Below are 22,067 nucleotides of genomic sequence, written 5' to 3' on the forward strand. Positions count from 1 at the left end.
TATAATTATATATATAAATGATAGGCATTATTTTTTGTAGTCAAAAGTCGTTAATCCGGACTCATTGGGACTTCGGCGATTCCGGATTATCGATTTTTCCGGATTATAGATCATCAGTTTAAATCTGGTAAGATGGCATGCAGAAATTACAAAATTAAAAATATGAAACTGTAATTTATGAAATAAAGAACAATCATGATCTAAAGGGTATCAAAATTTACAAAAAGAAAAAGCTTAATATTTATTTGTTTACTTTATTAAACATTTCTTTCAATGTAAGTTGCTTTGTTTCATGTGATAATACTTTCTCTTTAATTCTATTAAACAGACATAATTTCTTGTTTAGTTACAAAGTTCCGCTGTTCAAGTCCTATAATTGCTGTGTTGAGAATACCGACTAATTTGTCAATCGAAATTTTTTCGTTTTCAATAACTTCTGTGTCACTTTCTTCACTATCGGAAGTGAATTATAATGACGAGGACTTTGATTTAAATCATATCAAAGACGGAGTACATCGAAATGAAATACTACACTTAGTACGGAATCATAAACCAAATAAAATAAAAACATCTGCCCTGAAGATAAAGATAGTGCTGACAGATCAACTTCCAATCCGTGGCGTGAAATTGATAAACAGATTTCGGATTTCAAAACATACTTTCGCTTTGTAGATACAAATTACATATTAGTAAATATATATCGGAAATTCTATTTGACATAATCTTTCTAATCTATCATAATCTAATAATGACGTTTCTGCCCCTCTGCCGCAGAGCAGCGTGAAATTGATAAACAGATTTCGGATTTCAAAACATACTTTCGCTTTGTAGTAAATATATATCGGAAATTCTATTTGACATAATCGAAAGTTCAAGCTTACTTTTATAAAATTGCTCTAACAGTCTGCAAAAAATAATAAGCCGGATCCATTTCGAAGATTAAGGAACAACGCAATCTTCAACATCAACTGAATTAGATAATCTTAGCTTAGCGTATAACTCCGTTACACATTAAACGCGCATGCGCACAAACATATTCGCAGCCGTAAGGGTCTTATGCGCTCTCGTAAAGGCCTGTGCGCATGCGTGAACGCGATGCATGCGCAGAAAGTTTGTAGCTTTGAGGTTCGGATTATAGATCATTCCGGATTATGGGTGTCCGAATTAACGACTTTTGACTGTACTTATGTATTTTCACAGAGGCCAGTCGGCGCAGTGGCTAGTGCAGCAGCACCACAGTTCCGGGGGTTCAATATCTGGGTTGGGCAAGGTCGACTCAGGCTTTCACACCTTGGGTCGATAAAATGAGTACCAAGTTTGTTTCGAGACTAAACACTGGGCGTCTTGTGACCCCAAGCTGACCACTTGTTCAGGGCACATATGCTTATGCACCCCGAGGCCCATAGTCAAGAAAGCAGATTTCGAGACACTGCTGGCCTTGGCCCACTAGGGCTGTTGTACCACCGAGTTTAGTTTATGTATTTTCACAACCATCTTAGAAGTCGCAAATAATCAGAATATGCCAAACTCTGGCAACCATGCTTAAAACAGTCTCTTAGTCATTTACAACAAATAGAGATAGTTTGGAAATCTTTTGAAATAATTTTGAAAATTACCAAACTGCATCTGATAAGAGACTTTCACTTGTAAAAAATTGGCAAACTACCCTAGAGTGGTTTGTATTTATAATTTAACTACCTTTCTTTTGACCTAATAAAGTTAGCTATTAACATATAGTCATCACTGATATTGAAAGGCTAAATTTATACATCTCCTCAGACTTTTCTAGTAAGTTAATATTGAGAATAAGGGACACTATTTTTAGCTAGAGAATCACTTTTGGATATTTTGTTTGTTTACATGCATGTTTTGTTTATATGGCACACTGCACACTTAGAATTATTTTAAAGTCTCTGATTAGTCAAACCTCTCTCATCTCACATGTTAACCCAATAATGACCACACTACCTTTCACTTGAATTGAACAAAAATCAATTATTTGACCTATTAGAATCTAATTAAGAGAAAAAATGTGACGAGACATTTGTTATACAAAGGCACATTGCATATATTATAAACAGTTATCTTTCGACCATCATAGTGTTTGCATCTTTATTCTTTATTTAACTTTTCTCGAAAATATGATTTGTGGGATCCTTTCTTCTTTTGCTTCAGGTTAAATTTTCAAAGAAAGATGATCGGCCAACACAATAAGTGCACCACGATGAAAAGGCTGCAAATTTTTAGAATATTCTTTCCTTTCCAGCAATGGCAGTGCAACACTTCTTTGAAAATCTGAGAATTTTTATAGTCTACAGCAGTGATTCTCAACCTTTTTAAAGCTGCCCCCCCCCAAAGGAGTGAAAGGTTTTTCAATGCCCACTATGTGAAAATCTTGTAATTTAGGGTATGGGAAGTGGAGTTCCTGAATTATAAAAGGCAAAAGTTTTAAGTAACTTTTTTCAGTAGACTTACACACCAAATTTGTTTTGTTCGATGGTTTTGTCCTCGAAGGCTAAAGGAAAGCTATATTCCTAAAGATTCAGATACAAGAATTTAACAAAACGTTAATCGTAATCCCTCCATTTTAAAAGAAATTAAATATTTCTCTGTGGTACTATAAAATTCATAATACTGTCTAAGATGAGCTGTAAATTACATTTACATATTGGAAAATACCACCAAGAGCATCATAATAATGATATCACATTACGATTTCAGCATAAAGTGATTCCAAAAACAGAATATGCCATAAACATGCAGTATGTAACATCTTTTTGCTACACCGGCATGCCAAGGTGGACAGTATGAAATCATCAAAATTGAAAAGGCATCTTGAATCCAAGCATCACCTATACCTCAATAAACATAAGCCTATTTCGAAAGATTGTTAAAATCTTCAAATAAAGAAACATTTTGAGAACTTTGCTGGTAGCAAAAAAATAAAAAAAAAATATTTGCTCATGCCATACAATGTGTTATATTCATTTGCTATAAATAAAAAGTCATACACTATTTGAGAAGTTCGGTTATTTGGAATAAATCTACGACAGCTATCTGCCTAAGAGAAGGGATATATTAGTAGAGGACTTACTGAGCGGAACTGCTTCGTAATTGCGTTATGCATCGAAAAGTCCAGGAAAACTAACCACGTAGCATTCCCTTGGGATCAAACCCAATCCAGGTCATAGTACAAGTATTCAGAGGTCTAAACCACTCACCACTGGTTAGGCATACCATCGGAGAAGATCCAGTATTAAAATGGTGAGTTTGGTGAAGAAATTTTGAGGATTCCTTCCCTTCATACAGTAATTTTTTTTAAATTAGCAAATGCCAATTCAAGCAACTCATTACAAGGGGCTTAAAGAAAAACCAAATTTACAATTCATTTGCACGAAACGACTGATATTTAACCCGCAGGAAAGCGCGTGGGGTGTATCATATCCCACCCCTACATAAAAGTGGAATATTCCTAACTTGTGAAACTGAAATTCTGTGCTGCAAACTGTGTGAAACTGAAATTCTGTGTGCAGTAGCTGAGTTTCTAGTTGTGATTGACTTTCAGAACTGCTTTTTCTTTGCCTGTGTGTTTCAGAAAAAGATTTATTCGGTATTTTGTTGGAACTGGGGTATGACACACCCCACGCGCCTGTCCGCGTGTTTTTCTGACTGAATATTTAGTTCAGAAATTTATTTCTAGACTGTAACAGTAAATATTTCTACTCGCAAGTGATTTTAAAGTACTTGACATTAAATTCTTAAAAATTTCTAACCGCATTATGGTAAAAAGAATGACTCCTAGGGAATAGGAGATGCAACACCTATGAGATTTATTAGAAATATTTGAAAGCGATGAAGATTGCATTTCGGAAACTGAAGATGAAACTAGGAATATTTTCTACACTGTTTTGGTTTCGAAAAAGGTAAAACATTAATTCCTAATGTTCCTAAAAAAGAAAAAACTGTTCTTATGCTTTCAACATTATATAATGATCATACTATAGATGATACTATTGAAGAAAAAAAAACATCAGGAATTATATGTTTTTATAATATGACTAAAGGAGTAGTGGATATGGGGAATGAAATGTCAGCCAATTATTCAATTGCCAGGAGGTGGCCAAAGATAATTTTCTTTCCTGCACTGAATGTTGCTGTAATAAATACTTGAATTATATTATATTCAACTGCTAATCTGCCAACTAGAAACAGAAGTCTGTTTATGAAGGACTTAGCATTACAATTAATGAAAAAACGTATTGAACAAAGATCATAGATTAATACTTTACCAAGAAACTGACGTACTGCATGCAAAACAAAAGCAGAAGTTTCGACGAAGAATTAAAACAAATACATGAAATTCAAAACAACTAATTCAAGCAACTCATTACGAGGATGATGAAAGATGTGATAAATTGCCCGTGCACTAAGGACAGAAGAACGTGAATGCAATGTTTAAAATGTAAAAATATTCGATGCCAGGAAAGCATGAATGTATTTCATTCAAAGTGTAAAGAAATAAAATAAGCATTGTGTGTTAGAGATGCAATGAAACTTAGAGGCATGATGTTTATTGTTTTATATTTTATCTTAATTTTAACTCTAAGATTATTTTGGAAATTAATTTTTTGAAACCCAATTATTATTCACGTATTTATAATACACGAGAACAAGAAAAACAGCTTTAAAACTAAATAAAACTATTTTATATCGTATTTTAATTATTGGGGTATTTGATACCCCACACGCCCACTCTAGTAACTTTTCTTGGTGTGACTTCCGCCGGGTTAAAAAATACCTCAGCTGTTAGTATATATCAGATAAATTTATTAAGAAAATATTAATAGAATTATTCTTTTCTCTTTTTTTTTTTTTTGGAAGAACACACAAAAGGAGGAGCCATATACCGCACAGTTGTAGATTTATTTTTTTTTAATTTACGGTTTAGAATAGAAAAATTGCTCTGTATTATGCACAAAAGTGATAAAGGGCAAAAGCATTGTCTTTAATTACAGGCTACTGTGAATGTGTTCCATGTGTAAAACACATGGAATACAAATACAATTTTTTTTTTTTTTTTTTTTTTTTTTTTTTTTTACATACAGAAGTCAGATGAATGTCAAAAAGGCAAAGCTTAGCATTATAATTAATAAAATATATAATTATTGTATTTTTAACTGAACAGTAATCTGATGATGTTCTTTTTGAAAATGGCTATCAAACCTGTGTTTTTCGTCAGATAATTTTAATTTGTCTCTTTGAAATATAATAGCAATATAATTACTTTGAATGATAAAACTGAATAGGATGGAAAATGATTCGTTCAAAATGTGTTCAGCAGCTGACTATTTTAATATTGGAAAGAAAAAAAAGTATTATTGTAGATCACTTAAAAACCATATAGACACAGTTTTGCAAATAATTTCTATAAAATTTCAAAAAGATAGCTTGGGTTAAAATTTCCATTCACTGCTAGATGTCTTTGGCCTTTTTCCTTTTGGTACCCCTCTCACTTTTCTTTTCTCCATTTTCTCATCCTAGATGTTTTCCATTTCCAGAATTCATTATGTCATGTGCCCTTGGGCTTAATTTAAGGAGCCGGAAATGTTGTACCTGCAATAGCTCAGTAATATGTATAGAACTGTCTAAGTCTTGGATTAAAAAAGAATATTTTGATTGGCATTAATGAGATTAAGCATCTGCTATGTGAAGACCAAGAGGAACTTATTCAGCTCCTGGGTGACTAAAATGTTAAACTTGGGGTTCCACAAAAATCTTTGAAAGTATTCGGGATTGGAGCTAGGACTGAATTTTCGACAATTTCTGAATGTTCTTCTGCCATTCAGCACCACATACTTACATGACATGATTTTTCAGCTTTACTTTATTAGATATTGAATATGCTTTATGTCCCACGGTGTCAAATACTGGAACAAGATTTAATTTGCTATGCAGCAAAAAATAAGCACATCGATCTCATTAAAATATGATTTTCTTTCATATATTTTTGTATATCTGAAACAAATTCCAAAACTACTTCTTTTTGTATATTTTTTAGCAAAGAAGTTAATGATTAATGAGTAAACATTTATTTTTATTAGCCCATAGAGACATTAACACAGGACTGTTATTCTCGAAATGACATTTTGCATTGAATCACTGAAAATGTTATACAGTCAAGTCTTTAATCTGGACATCCATAATCCGGACCTCAAAGCTAGAAAATTTCTGTGCATGCGTAATACGTTTACGCATGCGCGTTTAATGTATAACGGACGGTATAAGCTAAGCTAAAATTATCTATTTTAGGTAATGTTTCAGATTGTGTTGTTCCTTAATCTTCTAATTGGATTCGGCTTATTATTTTTTGCAGACTGTTAGAGCAATTTTATAAAAGTAAGTTTGAACTTTCGATCATGTCAAAAAGAATTTCTGATTCTGGAGCAGTCAAAGGATCTACAAAGCGAAAGCATGTTTCGATGTCCATCAAACAAAAAGTGGAATTGCTGCGAAATATGGATATATATCCTTTGTTTCTCTAACCATTTCCGAAATCTGTTTATCAATTTCACGCTGCTCTGTGGGAGGGGCGGAAACGTCGCGGCGCGCAATGAATTTGAAGTGGATCTGTCAGCACTATCTTTATCTCCAGGGTAGATGTTTTTCTTTTATTCGGCTTATAATTCCTTACTAAATGTAGTAATTCATCTCGATGTACTCCGTCTTTGATATGATTTAAATCAAATTCCTCATCATTATAAATATCATGAATACAAATCAAATAGTATTCTGGTTGCAATTTTCTAATTTTGACTATGCGTAATGTATGCTTTACGCATACGTGCATTGAAAGAAATGTTTAAAAAAGTAAACAAATAAATATTAAGCTCTTTTTTTTTTTGTAAACTTTGATACCTTTTAGATCATAATCACTCTTTATTTCATAAATTACAGTTTCATATTTTTAATTTTATAATTTCTGCATCCATCTTACCAGATTTCAATTGATGATCTATAATCCAGAAAAACCGATAATCTGGAATTGCCGAAGTCCCGACGAGTCCGGATTAAAGACTTTTGACTGTATAACTTTTCAGATAGTTATCACCAAATATTATCGCGCTGTACTACATTTAACAAAATTAAATAATGAAGAATCTGCATGAATGTATGTACGTTTCTCGCACTGTGAAAAATCAACCAAACGCAGAGCCATCCAATATTGAATAATGTAGTCCTCCACCTGAATAATATCACTTGGAAGCCCTAATTTGCAATTTGTTTCATTGACTATTTCATATTTTGTAAAACTTAAACGAATATTAAACAAACAAATTAACAAACTCAACTTTCAAGGAAAGTAATAGCAATACTGTAAGGAATAAAAGATTTTTATTTCCAGCCTGCCAGACTGTCTATCGGAAATTCTAAAGATATGCTTTTTAAAAATATTTTTAGCCCCAATGCTCCCAAAACGAGTAAGTACTTTTGTAAATTAAAATAACACCCCTTTGGGCATAATATAAAATCAGAAAGCTTTCAGATTTTTTTTTATCTTTATTTTATATTTAATCCCAGGGATAGTCATAAATGAAAAACGTTTAAGAAATGCCGTCTGAGAGCATTACAGCAATCCTAGAAGTTATTCTAGATTCTTGCAGAAAAATGAGAGTTTTAATTGATCTTTATTGCTATAGGACCCTATTTGCTAAATAGTTTTCTACATAAAGATGTAAGTGACCAAACATAAAGATGTAAGTGACCAAAGTACATGTGTTGCCCTTACCTGTTAGAGCAATATTCATATTTTCAAGAACAAGTCCGTTAATAAAAGCATTTTAAAATGTGCCATACTGCTTAATTTATTTTCCCTGAAATAATGGATAATAATTTTCCTCTTTTTGATGCTGTCTACTATAGAACAATAAATGGTACTACAGTTTTGTACTGAAACATACATGTAAAAATGTAGGCTATTGGCTACTGGTAAAATTAATTTTGCTGTTCTTACAATGTTCTATGGATTTTTTACCCTGAGTAAATACAATTAACAAAAATTTTATTGGTCTCCCATTTCATTTTGTTCTTTTTGTGAAGCAATTAAACACAAGGATATATTTTTCAAATTTTGGAAACTTTTACAGCAGACAAAATGAGCTGATGACAAAAGTATGTTTCTTTAACACGAAATATAAGTTTGACACATGTATCTATGCAAAGAAAACTGGTATACATTATCATATAGTGATTTTTTTTCTTTTTAATGCAAATCCATTAGCAACCAAGCAGAAAGACCCAGCAGTTAGGTAGCCGACTACCTTCCTAATATCACGAAGACTTAATCATTTTGTCACATTTTTAGGAATCGTATACCTATAAATAATGTCTTCAAATACTGAGGATACAAGTTCTAAAATCCAAAAGAAAAAGTATTTCTACAAACTTTGTGTGAGCAAAAAGACAGAAGATTTTTGAATTTTGAAAAGAAAAAGAAATCAGAAAAATGTAAACTGTACAGAGAAAACTTATACCCATTTAAATACTCAGAAACAATTATACAGGATACAGATATCATGAATAAATATTGAAGAAGAGGAATGAAACTAGAAACTAATTTTTAAATAATTACAGTAGCTTTCTTGCTTTTGCGCAATGTTTCCAAAACTTCCATAATTTCCAAAGCATTTAGCAAAAAAGCTACCAATTATAGCATTTATTGTTTATTTTTCAGAATATGTGCTTTATAACATTTATTATTTTGTTTACTTTTCAGAAGCAAAATATTCTTTGCCAAAATGTAAAATAATTTCATCTTAACATAAGGAATTATTTTAGTTTTCTTTCACCATTACATGGGGAAAATATAAAACAGTTTTAAAAATAAATACCTAGTAAACATGGATTTCTTACCTGTACAGAAATGATGTTTTCGCATCATTTCTTTTTGTATGCATTACGCACATGGAATTGTGCTACTTGGTATGTCCAAGATTTGACTGAAAATATTTAAGATTTCATTTTGCCTTACTAACATTGCTGTGGAAACCTGCACAGGTTTTTGTGAACGTTATACACCGGCACATTTAATATAGGAGCCGGATAGGCATGATCTTCAATACTTGTTAAGCACTAGTGAAAATACCTAACACTTTAATAACAGGCACAAGAATGATATTTGTATCAGTACTGGCACAGCTGTAACTGATATCTGCACTAAATTCAGAAATAGCCATGTTTAATACAAAGCACATATAAGTTACAGTACACATATCAGATGAAACATTTAGACACCTTTTAGGATTTCAGTTTTTGAAGTTTTGATCTACATAACAATTTTGTTGGGCAGCAGATATTATCAATGAACACTAATTATCATGTAAAAGTAACTTCAAACATATTTCATCTCACAGGATCTCCAGTGGGCTTTAGGCTCTAGTGTAGAATTGGGTGTCCCTTGGATTTGCAACATATTTTGGCGATAAAACCTTATTTCTGGTTTCCATGATAGTTTTAACTTCCTGATTTTATTTAAATGAAAATAGATTGATGTGTACAATGGCAAAGGTAAGGCTATAGAGAGACCTGCTGATCAGAACAAACCTGAAAGGCCTGATGTAGGCACAGTTAGCAAGTTTTGAAAGTTAGCTGACCTCTACCTGACGCTGTTAGTGTTATAGCTTTGTGTAGAGTTCCAGATGTTGTAACTCAGTTTATATATTTTAAGGTTCTATTAAGCCACTAAAGCATTAGCGGTGATAAGTTGTTTTGCATTAAGTTTCACTAGAAGCAAGAATAAGCTTCACATGAATTTTTATATTTTTGTGTTTTACCTTGTGACCATGTTAAAGGTTTAACACGTAATTTACATAATAATAACAATACATATATTTGAAGAATAATTTTCTTTCTCTTTACATATTTAGTTTCGTTTTTCAACACGTTTCGTTTTCACTTAAAATTTTTGGGTTTTAATTAAAGACTTCTGTTATTCTAAAAGACTAAATGCATTTAGAGTGTATGCAAAAAGCTGCTAATTTTGTTTCTTTAGTAATTAATACGAACATTCAGAAGAAATATGAAATACATATGGTAAAGTCTGGTTACAGAGGTGGTGTGGCATAGTTTTTAGAATTTAGGGACATATTGAGTAACAAAATCTAGAAATGGCAAAACTTTTTAGAATTTAGAGCAGGCATTGGAAGCAGAATTTAGAAAGGTACCAGGCAGCAGAATTTAGGATCCACAGAGATTGCATCAGGTGACAAAATGCCTAGTGCCAGCTCTTTGTATGATGCATTAAGACATATTAGATGAATCTTTTGAATTGTCAGCTTTCAATTTCTTTACTAATAAAAAAAATTATTTCTATAATGCCTGTCCATATGATAAGATTGAAGTAATTTTGATATTTTCCATGCTTGTATCTAGTGAAAAGTAGAGAAAATAAAGGGAAGATAAAAATGTTAAGAAAGCGATTATAGAATCAGAAGTAAAACATTCAACTATATGTTTTCATTGTTCTTTCAGATGTTCTCCAAAATGTAAGAAACTGCATGTTACTACCATGGAGACATTTTTTATTTTATCACATTTTTCTGGATTCTTTTAGAATCGTGGGTCTATAAATTTGCCTTAAAATCTTTCTAAACTATCCAAGATTCAATGTCTAAAATCATAAAGAAAAATTACCCCTGCCAATTCTGTAACAGCAAAAATCCAGAAATGTTTTTAAAAAAAATCGGAGGAAAAAGTGTGAAATTAATTTTATAGAGAAAACTGATGCATTTTCCAAGAATTCTAATCATTCTGAGAAATGGGAAAATTCTTACCATGAAAAAAAAAAAAAGACATTTTTAATTAATTACATAGCTATTTTGCTTTTGCTAAAAACTGTTTTGTAAACTGTGCTAAATAGCATTATTCCTTGCTTATTTTTCATATTCAAAAAATTGTATAATATGTGTTACAGTACACATATGGAACTTTATGATATGACAGTGAAAAATAAAAATGCTTTATTTTAATGTTATTTCTTAAATATAATTCCAATATTTAACATTATTTTAATAAAATTTATCAACGTTAGAATGTTCTAAAAAAATCGTCAAAAAATTCTCAGATCTCGGAATTAAAAATTTTCTATAGAAACCGATTTTAAAATCGCCAAATTTAGAACCGTTTAATAAAAGAATTCACATCCCCAAAAGCAGAAAGTTGTTTGAGAGCTCTTCATTATAAAAAATGAAATAATTTTGAAATGCTTATGTTTCACTTCTTGCTCAGATACTCGAGTGTCCCACCATTACTTATATTACAAATAGGAACAAATTATAACTCATGAACCCACTCAAAAAATAGCCATATTTGTCAGTGAATCGCCAAAAATAGTACTGCAAAATGCTGATTCACACCCAAAATGGCAGTCATAAAAATAGACAGAAATTTCTGATGATTAAAATTAAGGACCTTCTGCCAATTTTGGCCAAAATTAAGGACTTTTAAGGACCAAAAATCAATTCCAAAAAAACTTAAGCACTTTTAAGGACCGTATGAACCCTGTATAAAAAAATAAAATTAATGCTAACAGAAAGTGAGACTGAACAAGATTTCAGATTTTGCTGTTAAATGAATTAAAAATATCTAATCGAAATGCTTATCAAATATTATTAGTGACTATGAATATTTTATATTCCTAAAAATAAAAACATAAAATGCAATAAAATTTCTCTCTGAACGCACATTGTTCTATTAATGTAATGTGTTTTATAATAATGTTTAAATAAAATAATAAAATGTTTAAATGAACATTTAATTATTATGTGCAAAATAAATTTACAGAATAGCATAAATCAAAAATAGAAGCCAATTTTATTTTATAAAGAAAAAAACCATATTTCAAATTACACACACACACACACAAAAAAAAAAAAAAAAAAAAAAAAAAAAAAAAAAAAAAAAAACCACCTTAAAAGTCGGCTATGAAAATTTTGCTTCAAAAATCAAATTTTGTATTTTTATTTTCAGTTCTTCTCTTTTCCGCAAATCGGAAATATCTAAAAGGGAGGAAGCGACATACTTCCCAAACAGAATTTCTGTATTATTTTCTGTTTCCTGCACTTTTAAAAGTACAGCAGAAGCAGTGTATAGGAAGTCCTGTATGTCACTGTCCTCCCTTTTGCGCTTCTTCCTTTCAACTGGCATCAGCTGGCTTGTTGAAGGAGAAGGAGAGGGCTCACTTACATCTAGAAGTGGCAGGCTAGAAATAAAATTTTCGCTAATGGCAGGAGAGGGCTGCTCTCTACGTTCTTCCTCCTGAAAGGAATATTAAATATTAGTGTCCATCTGTTTTTAAAAATCTAGCAATAAATTCACATAAATAAACTACTAAAACAATTTAAGGCTGAACCTTGACGCAGGATCTCGCTGTAACAACAAAATGTATAGCCCTTGGTTAACTAGACTCTATCATTGCAATGCTTTAAGAGGGCCTTAGCCAAAAATAATAACAGCCTATCTCTAGTCAGAAATAAAAGGCCATATTTTGTTGCAATCATGTGTAGGAATATACACATTTTATAACTAAATAGAAAATGATAATGCAAATAAAGTAAACCATCTTAACACAAACTCGCTTAAGGCGAACACACAGTTAACATAAAAAAAATTTTGGTGCCGGCAAGTGATGTGTATGATTATAGGAAGTTAGTCCTCTCCAACCTCTGGATCAAGGCATTACTGAATTTATGAAGTTAGTTATAAGTGTTACTGCAGGTAATTTGCGAGAGTTGAATTTTGTGCATTTGAAAGGGGAGTCTGCTTGATGCAGTCAAACTTATCGGTGCACCCTCAAAATCTGTGTCATCAACATCAAACTGTGTCATACAACAAAAAAGTAAATTATCTCTATCAGAATAACATTAACTGTGTGTTTACATCACATACAGTGCAAAAACAAGATTATTGTAGTACATGATCAGCCACTGTGGTTACAATATACAACAATAATTCTAAATATTAACAAAAATGCTGCAATTTTACTTTTAAACCTATACAATCATTGCATATAAGCATATTTAAATTACCAAAATTATTTCAATTACTTTATTTACTTAAAATGATATTTAAAAATCCAGTGCTATAAATTAACGGTAATATATTGTTACGGTTTTTGTATTCATTTGGCTATTTTAGTATAATTAATTAAAATTGTTTTATATCCCCTTGCAATGCAGGACGAGACTTATTTGAAAAAAAAGCTATGTCGAAAAATCAAAAATACATGAGCACGTTCATTTAATAGATTTCTTGAAATTTATCTTTTGCTTTCCGGAAAAACCGAGAAAATACCTGAATATTCTCGTGCTTTATTTAAAAAGTTCATAAAATCTGAACGAAAACATATCAATTAAGTTGTTTGGATAACTGTTGTTGTTTATTGTAGCAAATTCGTGGGGAAATTAGATTAGCTTTCTCTGTTCTTCCGTGGAACGGTGTTTGATATACCAGGATACCTGAGTGACAAGGCTCTACCCCTTGTGGAACAGTTTGCACATTGCAAATGGTATGATGAAATAACCTAAATGATATATAATAAAGTAATTTGCTTTTTATAATAAAGTTACTAAATAATAATTTAGAATTCATATTTAAGCCAGAAGTTAGGAAATGCTAATTAAAGTGTTAAGCAATGTCGAAAGCATTCTCTGTTTTAAATTAAGTTCTGTTGAACGTTTTCGTAGTTTAAAAGATAACTACTGCGAGATATAGAGATATTGTACGAATATGTATAAGGAAATCTAAGCATTTTGTTTTTATTTGTTGCGATAAGTATAAATTTTATTCACTTTTTATCGGACTTGTGAATTCAGTTTTGCCAAAGTCAATTGCAGAAGTCCCGACGAGTCCGGATTAAAGACTTTTGACTGTATAACTTTTCAGATAGTTGTCACCAAATATTGTCACGCTGTAATACATTTAACAAAATTAAATTATGAAGAATCTGCATGAATGTATGTACGTTTCTCGCACTGTGAAAAAACAACCGAACGTAGAGCCATCCAATACTGAATAATGTAGTCCTCCACCTGAATAATATCACTTGGAAGCCCTAATTTGGAATTTGTTTCATTGACTATTTCATATTTTGTAAAACTTAAACGAATATTAAACAAACAAATTAACAAACTCAACTTTCAAGGAAAGTAATAGCAATACTGTACAGAATAAAAGATTTTTATTTCCAGCCTGCAAGACTGTCTATCAGAAATTCTAAAGATATGCTTTTTAAAAATATTTTTAGCCCCAATGCTCCCAAAACGTGTAAGTACTTTTGTAAATTAAAATAACACCCCTTTGGGCATAATATAAAATCAGAAAGCTTTCAGATTTTTTTTTATCTTTATTTTATATTTAATCCCAGGGATAGTCATAAATGAAAAACGTTTAAGAAATGCCGTCTGAGAGCATTACAGCAATCCTAGAAGTTATTCTAGATTCTTGCAGAAAAATGAGAGTTTTAATTGATCTTTATTGCTATAGGACCCTATTTGCTAAATAGTTTTCTACATAAAGATGTAAGTGACCAAACATAAAGATGTAAGTGACCAAAGTACATGTGTTGCCCTTACCTGTTAGAGCAATATTCATATTTTCAAGAACAAGTCCGTTAATAAAAGCATTTTAAAATGTGCCATACTGCTTAATTTATTTTCCCTGAAATAATGGATAATAATTTTCCTCTTTTTGATGCTGTCTACTATAGAACAATAAATGGTACTACAGTTTTGTACTGAAACATACATGTAAAAATGTAGGCTATTGGCTACTGGTAAAATTAATTTTGCTGTTCTTACAATGTTCTATGGATTTTTTACCCTGAGTAAATACAATTAACAAAAATTTTATTGGTCTCCCATTTCATTTTGTTCTTTTTGTGAAGCAATTAAACACAAGGATATATTTTTCAAATTTTGGAAACTTTTACAGCAGACAAAATGAGCTGATGACAAAAGTATGTTTCTTTAACACGAAATATAAGTTTGACACATGTATCTATGCAAAGAAAACTGGTATACATTATCATATAGTGATTTTTTTTCTTTTTAATGCAAATCCATTAGCAACCAAGCAGAAAGACCCAGCAGTTAGGTAGCCGACTACCTTCCTAATATCACGAAGACTTAATCATTTTGTCACATTTTTAGGAATCGTATACCTATAAATAATGTCTTCAAATACTGAGGATACAAGTTCTAAAATCCAAAAGAAAAAGTATTTCTACAAACTTTGTGTGAGCAAAAAGACAGAAGATTTTTGAATTTTGAAAAGAAAAAGAAATCAGAAAAATGTAAACTGTACAGAGAAAACTTATACCCATTTAAATACTCAGAAACAATTATACAGGATACAGATATCATGAATAAATATTGAAGAAGAGGAATGAAACTAGAAACTAATTTTTAAATAATTACAGTAGCTTTCTTGCTTTTGCGCAATGTTTCCAAAACTTCCATAATTTCCAAAGCATTTAGCAAAAAAGCTACCAATTATAGCATTTATTGTTTATTTTTCAGAATATGTGCTTTATAACATTTATTATTTTGTTTACTTTTCAGAAGCAAAATATTCTTTGCCAAAATGTAAAATAATTTCATCTTAACATAAGGAATTATTTTAGTTTTCTTTCACCATTACATGGGGAAAATATAAAACAGTTTTAAAAATAAATACCTAGTAAACATGGATTTCTTACCTGTACAGAAATGATGTTTTCGCATCATTTCTTTTTGTATGCATTACGCACATGGAATTGTGCTACTTGGTATGTCCAAGATTTGACTGAAAATATTTAAGATTTCATTTTGCCTTACTAACATTGCTGTGGAAACCTGCACAGGTTTTTGTGAACGTTATACACCGGCACATTTAATATAGGAGCCGGATAGGCATGATCTTCAATACTTGTTAAGCACTAGTGAAAATACCTAACACTTTAATAACAGGCACAAGAATGATATTTGTATCAGTACTGGCACAGCTGTAACTGATATCTGCACTAAATTCAGAAATAGCCATGTTTAATACAAAGCACATATAAGTTACAGTACACATATCAGATGAAACATTTAGACACCTTTTAGGATTTCAGTTTTTGAAGTTTTGATCTACATAACACATTTTGTTATGCAGCAGATATTATCAATGAACACTAATTATCATGTAAAAATAACTTCAAACATATTTCATCTCACAGGATCTCCAGTGGCTTTTAGGCTCTAGTGTAGAATTGGGTGTCCCTTGGATTTGCAATAAATTTTGGCGATGAAACCTTATTTCTGGTTACCATGATAGTTTTAACTTCCTGATTTTATTTAAATGAAAATAGATTTATGTGTACATTGACAAAGTTAAGGCAGTGCACAATGCCTAGTTTGTGCAAGTCTCTGATATTTTTTAAGTGAAAATAGATCGACGTGTACATGATCACAGAGTTTGTGCAAATCTTCGATTTCTTATTTTGGTTTTGTGTAGTGACCATCTTGAAATTGTGCCTACTTGGTGCCGATCTTAGCAACAAAACAGAATCACCAAACAAACAATGGGCATCTAACTGTAAATTTTTACTAGGCTGCCTAGGCTTTATGATATTTGGATTTGTCTCTCTAAATTATAAGAATTTTGCAACACCTAAATTCTGTCCAATGAGAAAAATCCGAACTTAAGGTTTCCTAGCTGCACAAACAGGTACTTATTCCAAAGATAAGTCAAAGTGGTTTTTAATATATGCTCAAAAAGAGAGGACATTTCTCTTCTGTGTAGATAAAAGAGATACATTTCTTAAAATTCTTCATTGCCCTAAATAACTTGTTACACACATAACTCATAACATTTGTCTCTTTTGTTAATATCCATATGTAAATCCACTTTATGAAAATGAATGTTTATGTAGTTCACACTCAAATTTTCTTTCCAATGTGAATAAGCATATGCTTGTTTAAACTACCCTTTTCACTAAACTTCTTACAAGCTTCTGGTTTCTTCCCTGCGTGAATGCTCATATGCACATTCAAACTACTTTTTTGATTAAATGATTTGTTACATACTTCACATATGTGAGGTTTCTCTCCTGTGTGAATAGGCATATGTGCATTCAAATTACCTTTTCGATTAAATGATTTGTTACATACTTCACATATGTGAGGTTTCTCTCCTGTGTGAATGCGCAAATGCCTGCTTAAATGACTTTTTACATTAAATGATTTCTCACACATTGTACACATAAAAGGTTTCTCGCCTGTGTGAATACGCATATGCACGTTCAAATTACTTTTTACACTAAATGATTTGTTACATACTTCACACGTATGAGGTTTAACTCCTGTGTGAATAAGCATATGCAGGTTTAAATAACTTTTAACACTAAATGATTTCTTACATACTTCACAAATATAAGGATAAGGTTTCTCTTGCGTGTGAATAAGCATATGCTTGTTTAAACTACCCTTTTGAATAAATGCCTTCTTACATACTTCACATATATAAGGTCTCTCTCCTGTGTGAATACGCATATGAACGTTTAAATGACTTTTTCCATTAAATGATATCTTACATACTTGACATTTATGAGGTCTCTCTCCTGTGTGAATGCTCATATGCATGTTAAAAGTACTTTTTCGATTAAATGATTTCTTACATACTTTACAAATGTAAGGTTTCTCTCCTGTGTGAATAAGCATATGCTTGTTTAAATCACCCTTTGTACTAAACGTCTTTTTACAGACTTCACATATGTAAGGTTTCTCTTTTGTGTGAATAAGCATATGCATGTTTATGTATGTCAAGATGATGTTTATGCTCTGTATGGATGTAAAACGGGGCAGTTAACTGAATTTCACCCAAAACTACTTCTGGATATTCCACAATAATTTTCTGTGTCTTCCGTAAATGCACATGTACATATCTTGATGAAATTATAAATGCATATTGTATGTGAAACTTACCTCATGTATTGAATAAGATTGGCTCGGTTTCCAAGCGCACTTCCGCAAAAATCAAGTTCTTAGATTACATAGAAATATGATTCCTTACTGAAGAATATTTACGCAATACATGATATATGCTTCATTCTTATTACATAGAGTTTTGGTTCTTCTAGATTTATTAGTTAGCACTTAACAGTTGCATATGTAAGTGTTAAATAATTTGCACATTCTACGACATTGCGAAGTCCATTATGCAATGCGTAGTAACTAGAGAGAAACAAAATTCATTTTAATTTGCAACACATATTGCTCATTTATTACTTCATACGTATGAGAGACTCATACAAAAAGTAGACAGTCTTTGTTCGCTTCTTCACGTATCTCGAAATTCACGATACGAAAATTTTCAGTATTGCAGGAACAATGAAGACATACAAAGTAGACGGAAATCAGAAATAACTGTTTGTTTTGCTGCCTATACGCTGTAAGTCACCTCGTTTAGTTAGATGTATACAATGACTTAACACAAGGAAATCTCCCTGTCATGGATGGCAGATGAGAGATGGAAAGTATAGATACGGCGTATCTGCTATCGCAGTACCATGCGAGTGAAGCTAGGGAAAGAAAATAAGCCAAAGAATATGTATTGTTAAGAAGGAAAACTTCGCAGATGCAGAAGTGGCTCCCTTCGAACGAAAAGGGAAACAGCTGCGCATGCGTGAATTATCTGTCCCCCAAAGTTAGAACAGGTTTGACGGTCACGTATTTCACGAGTTTAAACAAGGTTAGAATCTCCTTGAGTTTAAAGCAAAGCCAAAGAATATGCATTTTGAGAGCAAGGCCAACTTATACTCAAGGCCTGCCAGACTGAACGAAATTCCCGTTCCCAGTTTTCAGTGGCTTTCGCGAAATTCATCACTAGGTAGCGCTCGCATTCTGCTACACTTTTGCTATACGTTCTCTATTTGTAATGTGGCTTGTTATTAACAAAAATTGTATTTTATTAAAACGTGCCGCTGTAACTAATAGTAACATAGGATGGAATATTGTTCCGTGCTATACTGAAGAGTTTTTCCCTTTTAAAAAAATTTTTACGATTGTATTTCAATAATTATTGCCAACGTATAACTGTTGGACGGATAGCATTTCCATCAGTTTCCTGTAATACAGATTTAATACAAATACATAATACAAAATTTTTTAAACAAAAGCCATCATCACGTAAAATTTTAGAGCTTTAAAATTCTTTTCATATGTTTCTTTCCCTCAACTTTTGTATGTAAACAAGCTTCTGAATATGTTTCTTTCCCTCAACTTTTGTATGTAAACAAGCTTCTGAATATGTTTCTTTCCCTCAACTTTTGTATGTAATCAAGCTTCTGAATATGTTTCTTTCCCTCAACTTTTGTATGTAAACAAGCTTCTGAATATGTGTGTGTATGTGTGTTCAGCTTCATGTCATTTTTTCGTCTTCCTGAAATAAAAATATCATAATTTTTAGATAATCTGTTTTCTGCATAAATGATATTTTAACCTATCATATATATGTATATACATATTATTAGCATTTCGTATAAAATACATTATACATTATCAAATATATTAGCATTTCGTATAAAATATATACGTTGATGCATTCTTAAATTTTAATTGCATTAAATTCATATATATCTATATACATATGATATATATCTATATACATATGAATTTAAATGCATTAAATATATATATATATATATATTACTTTTCTAGCTCTCGTATTTGTTATCTTTGATCTAGAAACATTTGAATGCTGTCTGTACTAGCTTCAAAATTTTAAAGCGCATATCTCATTTTAATTAGTGTGATATATCAATATGCTGTGCGTGAATTCGTGTCTACCTGGTTGAATGTTTTATGGTTGCACTTCAAGCAATAGACATTCATGTTGAATCCTTATATATATGTAATTAATAGAGATAATACTTTTTTGTTTTAGGGGATATGGCTATATTTTTTAAAATATGCGGTCAATGATATTGAAAGACTTAGTATTCAACACTAAGAGTTTCAAAATGTTATGTTCCCTCCTTACTGATGGATGAGTCCCAAACTAGTTGCTACATTTCAAGTAGGGGGTGTCAATATAACTTTCGATGCAGTTTAGCAGATCAACATCAGTAAAATTACACAACGTGCTATAAGGAATGTAACGCTGCATATTAGATTTTCATTCTCAGTTTTTACTTTTCATAAAGGAGCACTCATTTTGGGACAATTTTATAGACGCAAATGTAGAGGGTTCGCATGCTGTTAAGCCACGCCCCATTTTGTAAGGCGTCTTCCATCAGTAAGGCCATAAAATCTTCAGGCTAATTAAATATAAATTCAATGATCTGTCTCCTCTATACGAGCCAGTTTGCCTTAGAAATTCTTCCAAGGGGGCATCCCTCACCTTAGGCACACAGCCCCGAGGCTTTGCCTTAATCACATAAACCCGAGGTTTCTGATATATGGGCGGTATAGTCCATACAAGATGGGGCGTGGCTAAAGCGCGATCCTTCTAAATTTGCGTCCATAAATTGTCCCAAAATAAGTGCTACATTTGTGAAAAGTAAAAACTGAGAATGAAAACCTACTATACAGTGTTGATGTCGATCTACTAAACTGCATGGAAAGTTATTTATGACTCCACCTACTTGAAATGTAGCAATTAATTTAGGACAAAACTTTCCACCTAAGTGCAGCAACTAGTTTGGGACGGAGGGAATATAAAATTTTGAGATTGCTAGCGTTGAGTACCAAATACCTCAATATCATTGACACCTTATTTAAAAAAATTAAGCCATTTTCCATAAAATAAAATATATTACCTCTATTAATTACGTCTATATGGATTCGACATAAAATTTTTTTAATTTGTTAAAAGAAAATAGTAATTTTCTCTGTAACTTTGTTGCTAAAGAAGAAAATCATAAGTATGATTTTGTCCGAAGCTGACCAGTGTCTATTCAAAATTTTCACCTTAATGAAAATAAATTTAAAAAAGAAAAACACCCACCAATTTTTCCGTAGTTTAATTTTATTTGAAATTTCGAAATAGACTGTATCCACCAGGTGGAAATTTACCTGTGGTTGATTTTAACAAATTGCTCACCTTTTCCAACAATCTAATCATAGCTGGTGATTTAAATTGTCACCACCAGCATTGGCGTTGCCATAGATCAAACCCTGCTGGTCGTGGCCTTCTAAAATGGGCTCAGTGCGCCCAAATTAAAGTTATTGCGCCGGATTCCCCTACTAGATATGGTTCACGGGGTGCCCCTTCATTCATCGATTTGGCACTCTTTCGAAACATCCCTTTTGGATATCACGTGACTGTGGAAAACTGTTTATCCTCAGATCACAACCCCGTAATCATAGACCTTAATTGTACTATCTTTAATCAAAATTCTCCGGCACTCGTCTCTACAAACTGGGACAATTTTAGTTTCAAACTTAAAAATAAAAGTTTGCCCTCCCTTGAAATTAAATCCAGCCAAGACATAGACTCGGCAGTTGATCACTTAACGACCATTTTAACAGATACTTATAAGGAAGTATCAAAACCCACCCTCAGACCCAATTTTCGTAAATTACCTCAAGAAATTAAACTCAAAATTAAAGAAAAGAATAAAGTACGGAGACTTTGGCAAAGAAATAGAAATCCTGGTTTAAAAATTCAACTCCGTGCTCTCCAAAATGAGATCAAGGCATCATGTGACCATTTCTTCCAATCACAATACACGAATTACATTCAGTCCCTAACGACCAATGATAACAGTCTTTGGCGCGCATCAGCCCGCCTACGCAAACACAAATCTAACATTCCGTCCTTAGCTACGGACGCAGTGGTGGCTCACACAGACGCTGAGAAATCCGAATTAATTGCGGATTCTCTTCAAACTCAATTTACACCACATAATGAAGGAATTTTTGCGAACAGCGCAAGTTCTTTCCCACAGGAAGTTGAACGTTTCCTCTCCTCGCCTTTTGCGAGAGAAATACAATATACATCCATGAGCGAGGTAAGTGAATACATTACCAAGCTCAAACCCAAAAAAGCCC

General features: G+C 31.9%; 1 protein-coding gene across 2 annotated transcripts; it reads right to left on the reverse strand.

Moving 5' to 3' along the window:
* Window positions 1-11,849: 11,849 nt before the first annotated feature.
* On the reverse strand, window positions 11,850-18,855 carry LOC118191673 (uncharacterized). 2 transcript variants are annotated; one of them, XR_015044144.1, is made up of 2 exons: window positions 18,000-18,855; window positions 11,850-12,312 (listed from the first exon to the last, which is right to left on the reverse strand). XR_015044144.1 is itself a non-coding variant. In XM_085827289.1 (2 exons), the coding sequence occupies exon 1, from the start codon at window positions 17,823-17,825 to the stop codon at window positions 16,956-16,958; it is 870 nt and encodes a 289-aa protein (XP_085683415.1). In that variant the 5' UTR covers window positions 17,826-17,993; the 3' UTR covers window positions 11,850-12,312; window positions 15,752-16,955. The 2 variants fall into 2 exon arrangements, 1 of the variants encoding a protein (XP_085683415.1); XM_085827289.1 differs by lacking the exon at window positions 18,000-18,855 and adding an exon at window positions 15,752-17,993.
* Window positions 18,856-22,067: the final 3,212 nt, after the last annotated feature.

Source organism: Stegodyphus dumicola, chromosome 11, assembly GCF_044657685.1.
Source record: "Stegodyphus dumicola isolate Sdum_Otavi_A_Nest chromosome 11, ASM4465768v1".
Classification (NCBI taxonomy): domain Eukaryota; kingdom Metazoa; phylum Arthropoda; class Arachnida; order Araneae; family Eresidae; genus Stegodyphus; species Stegodyphus dumicola.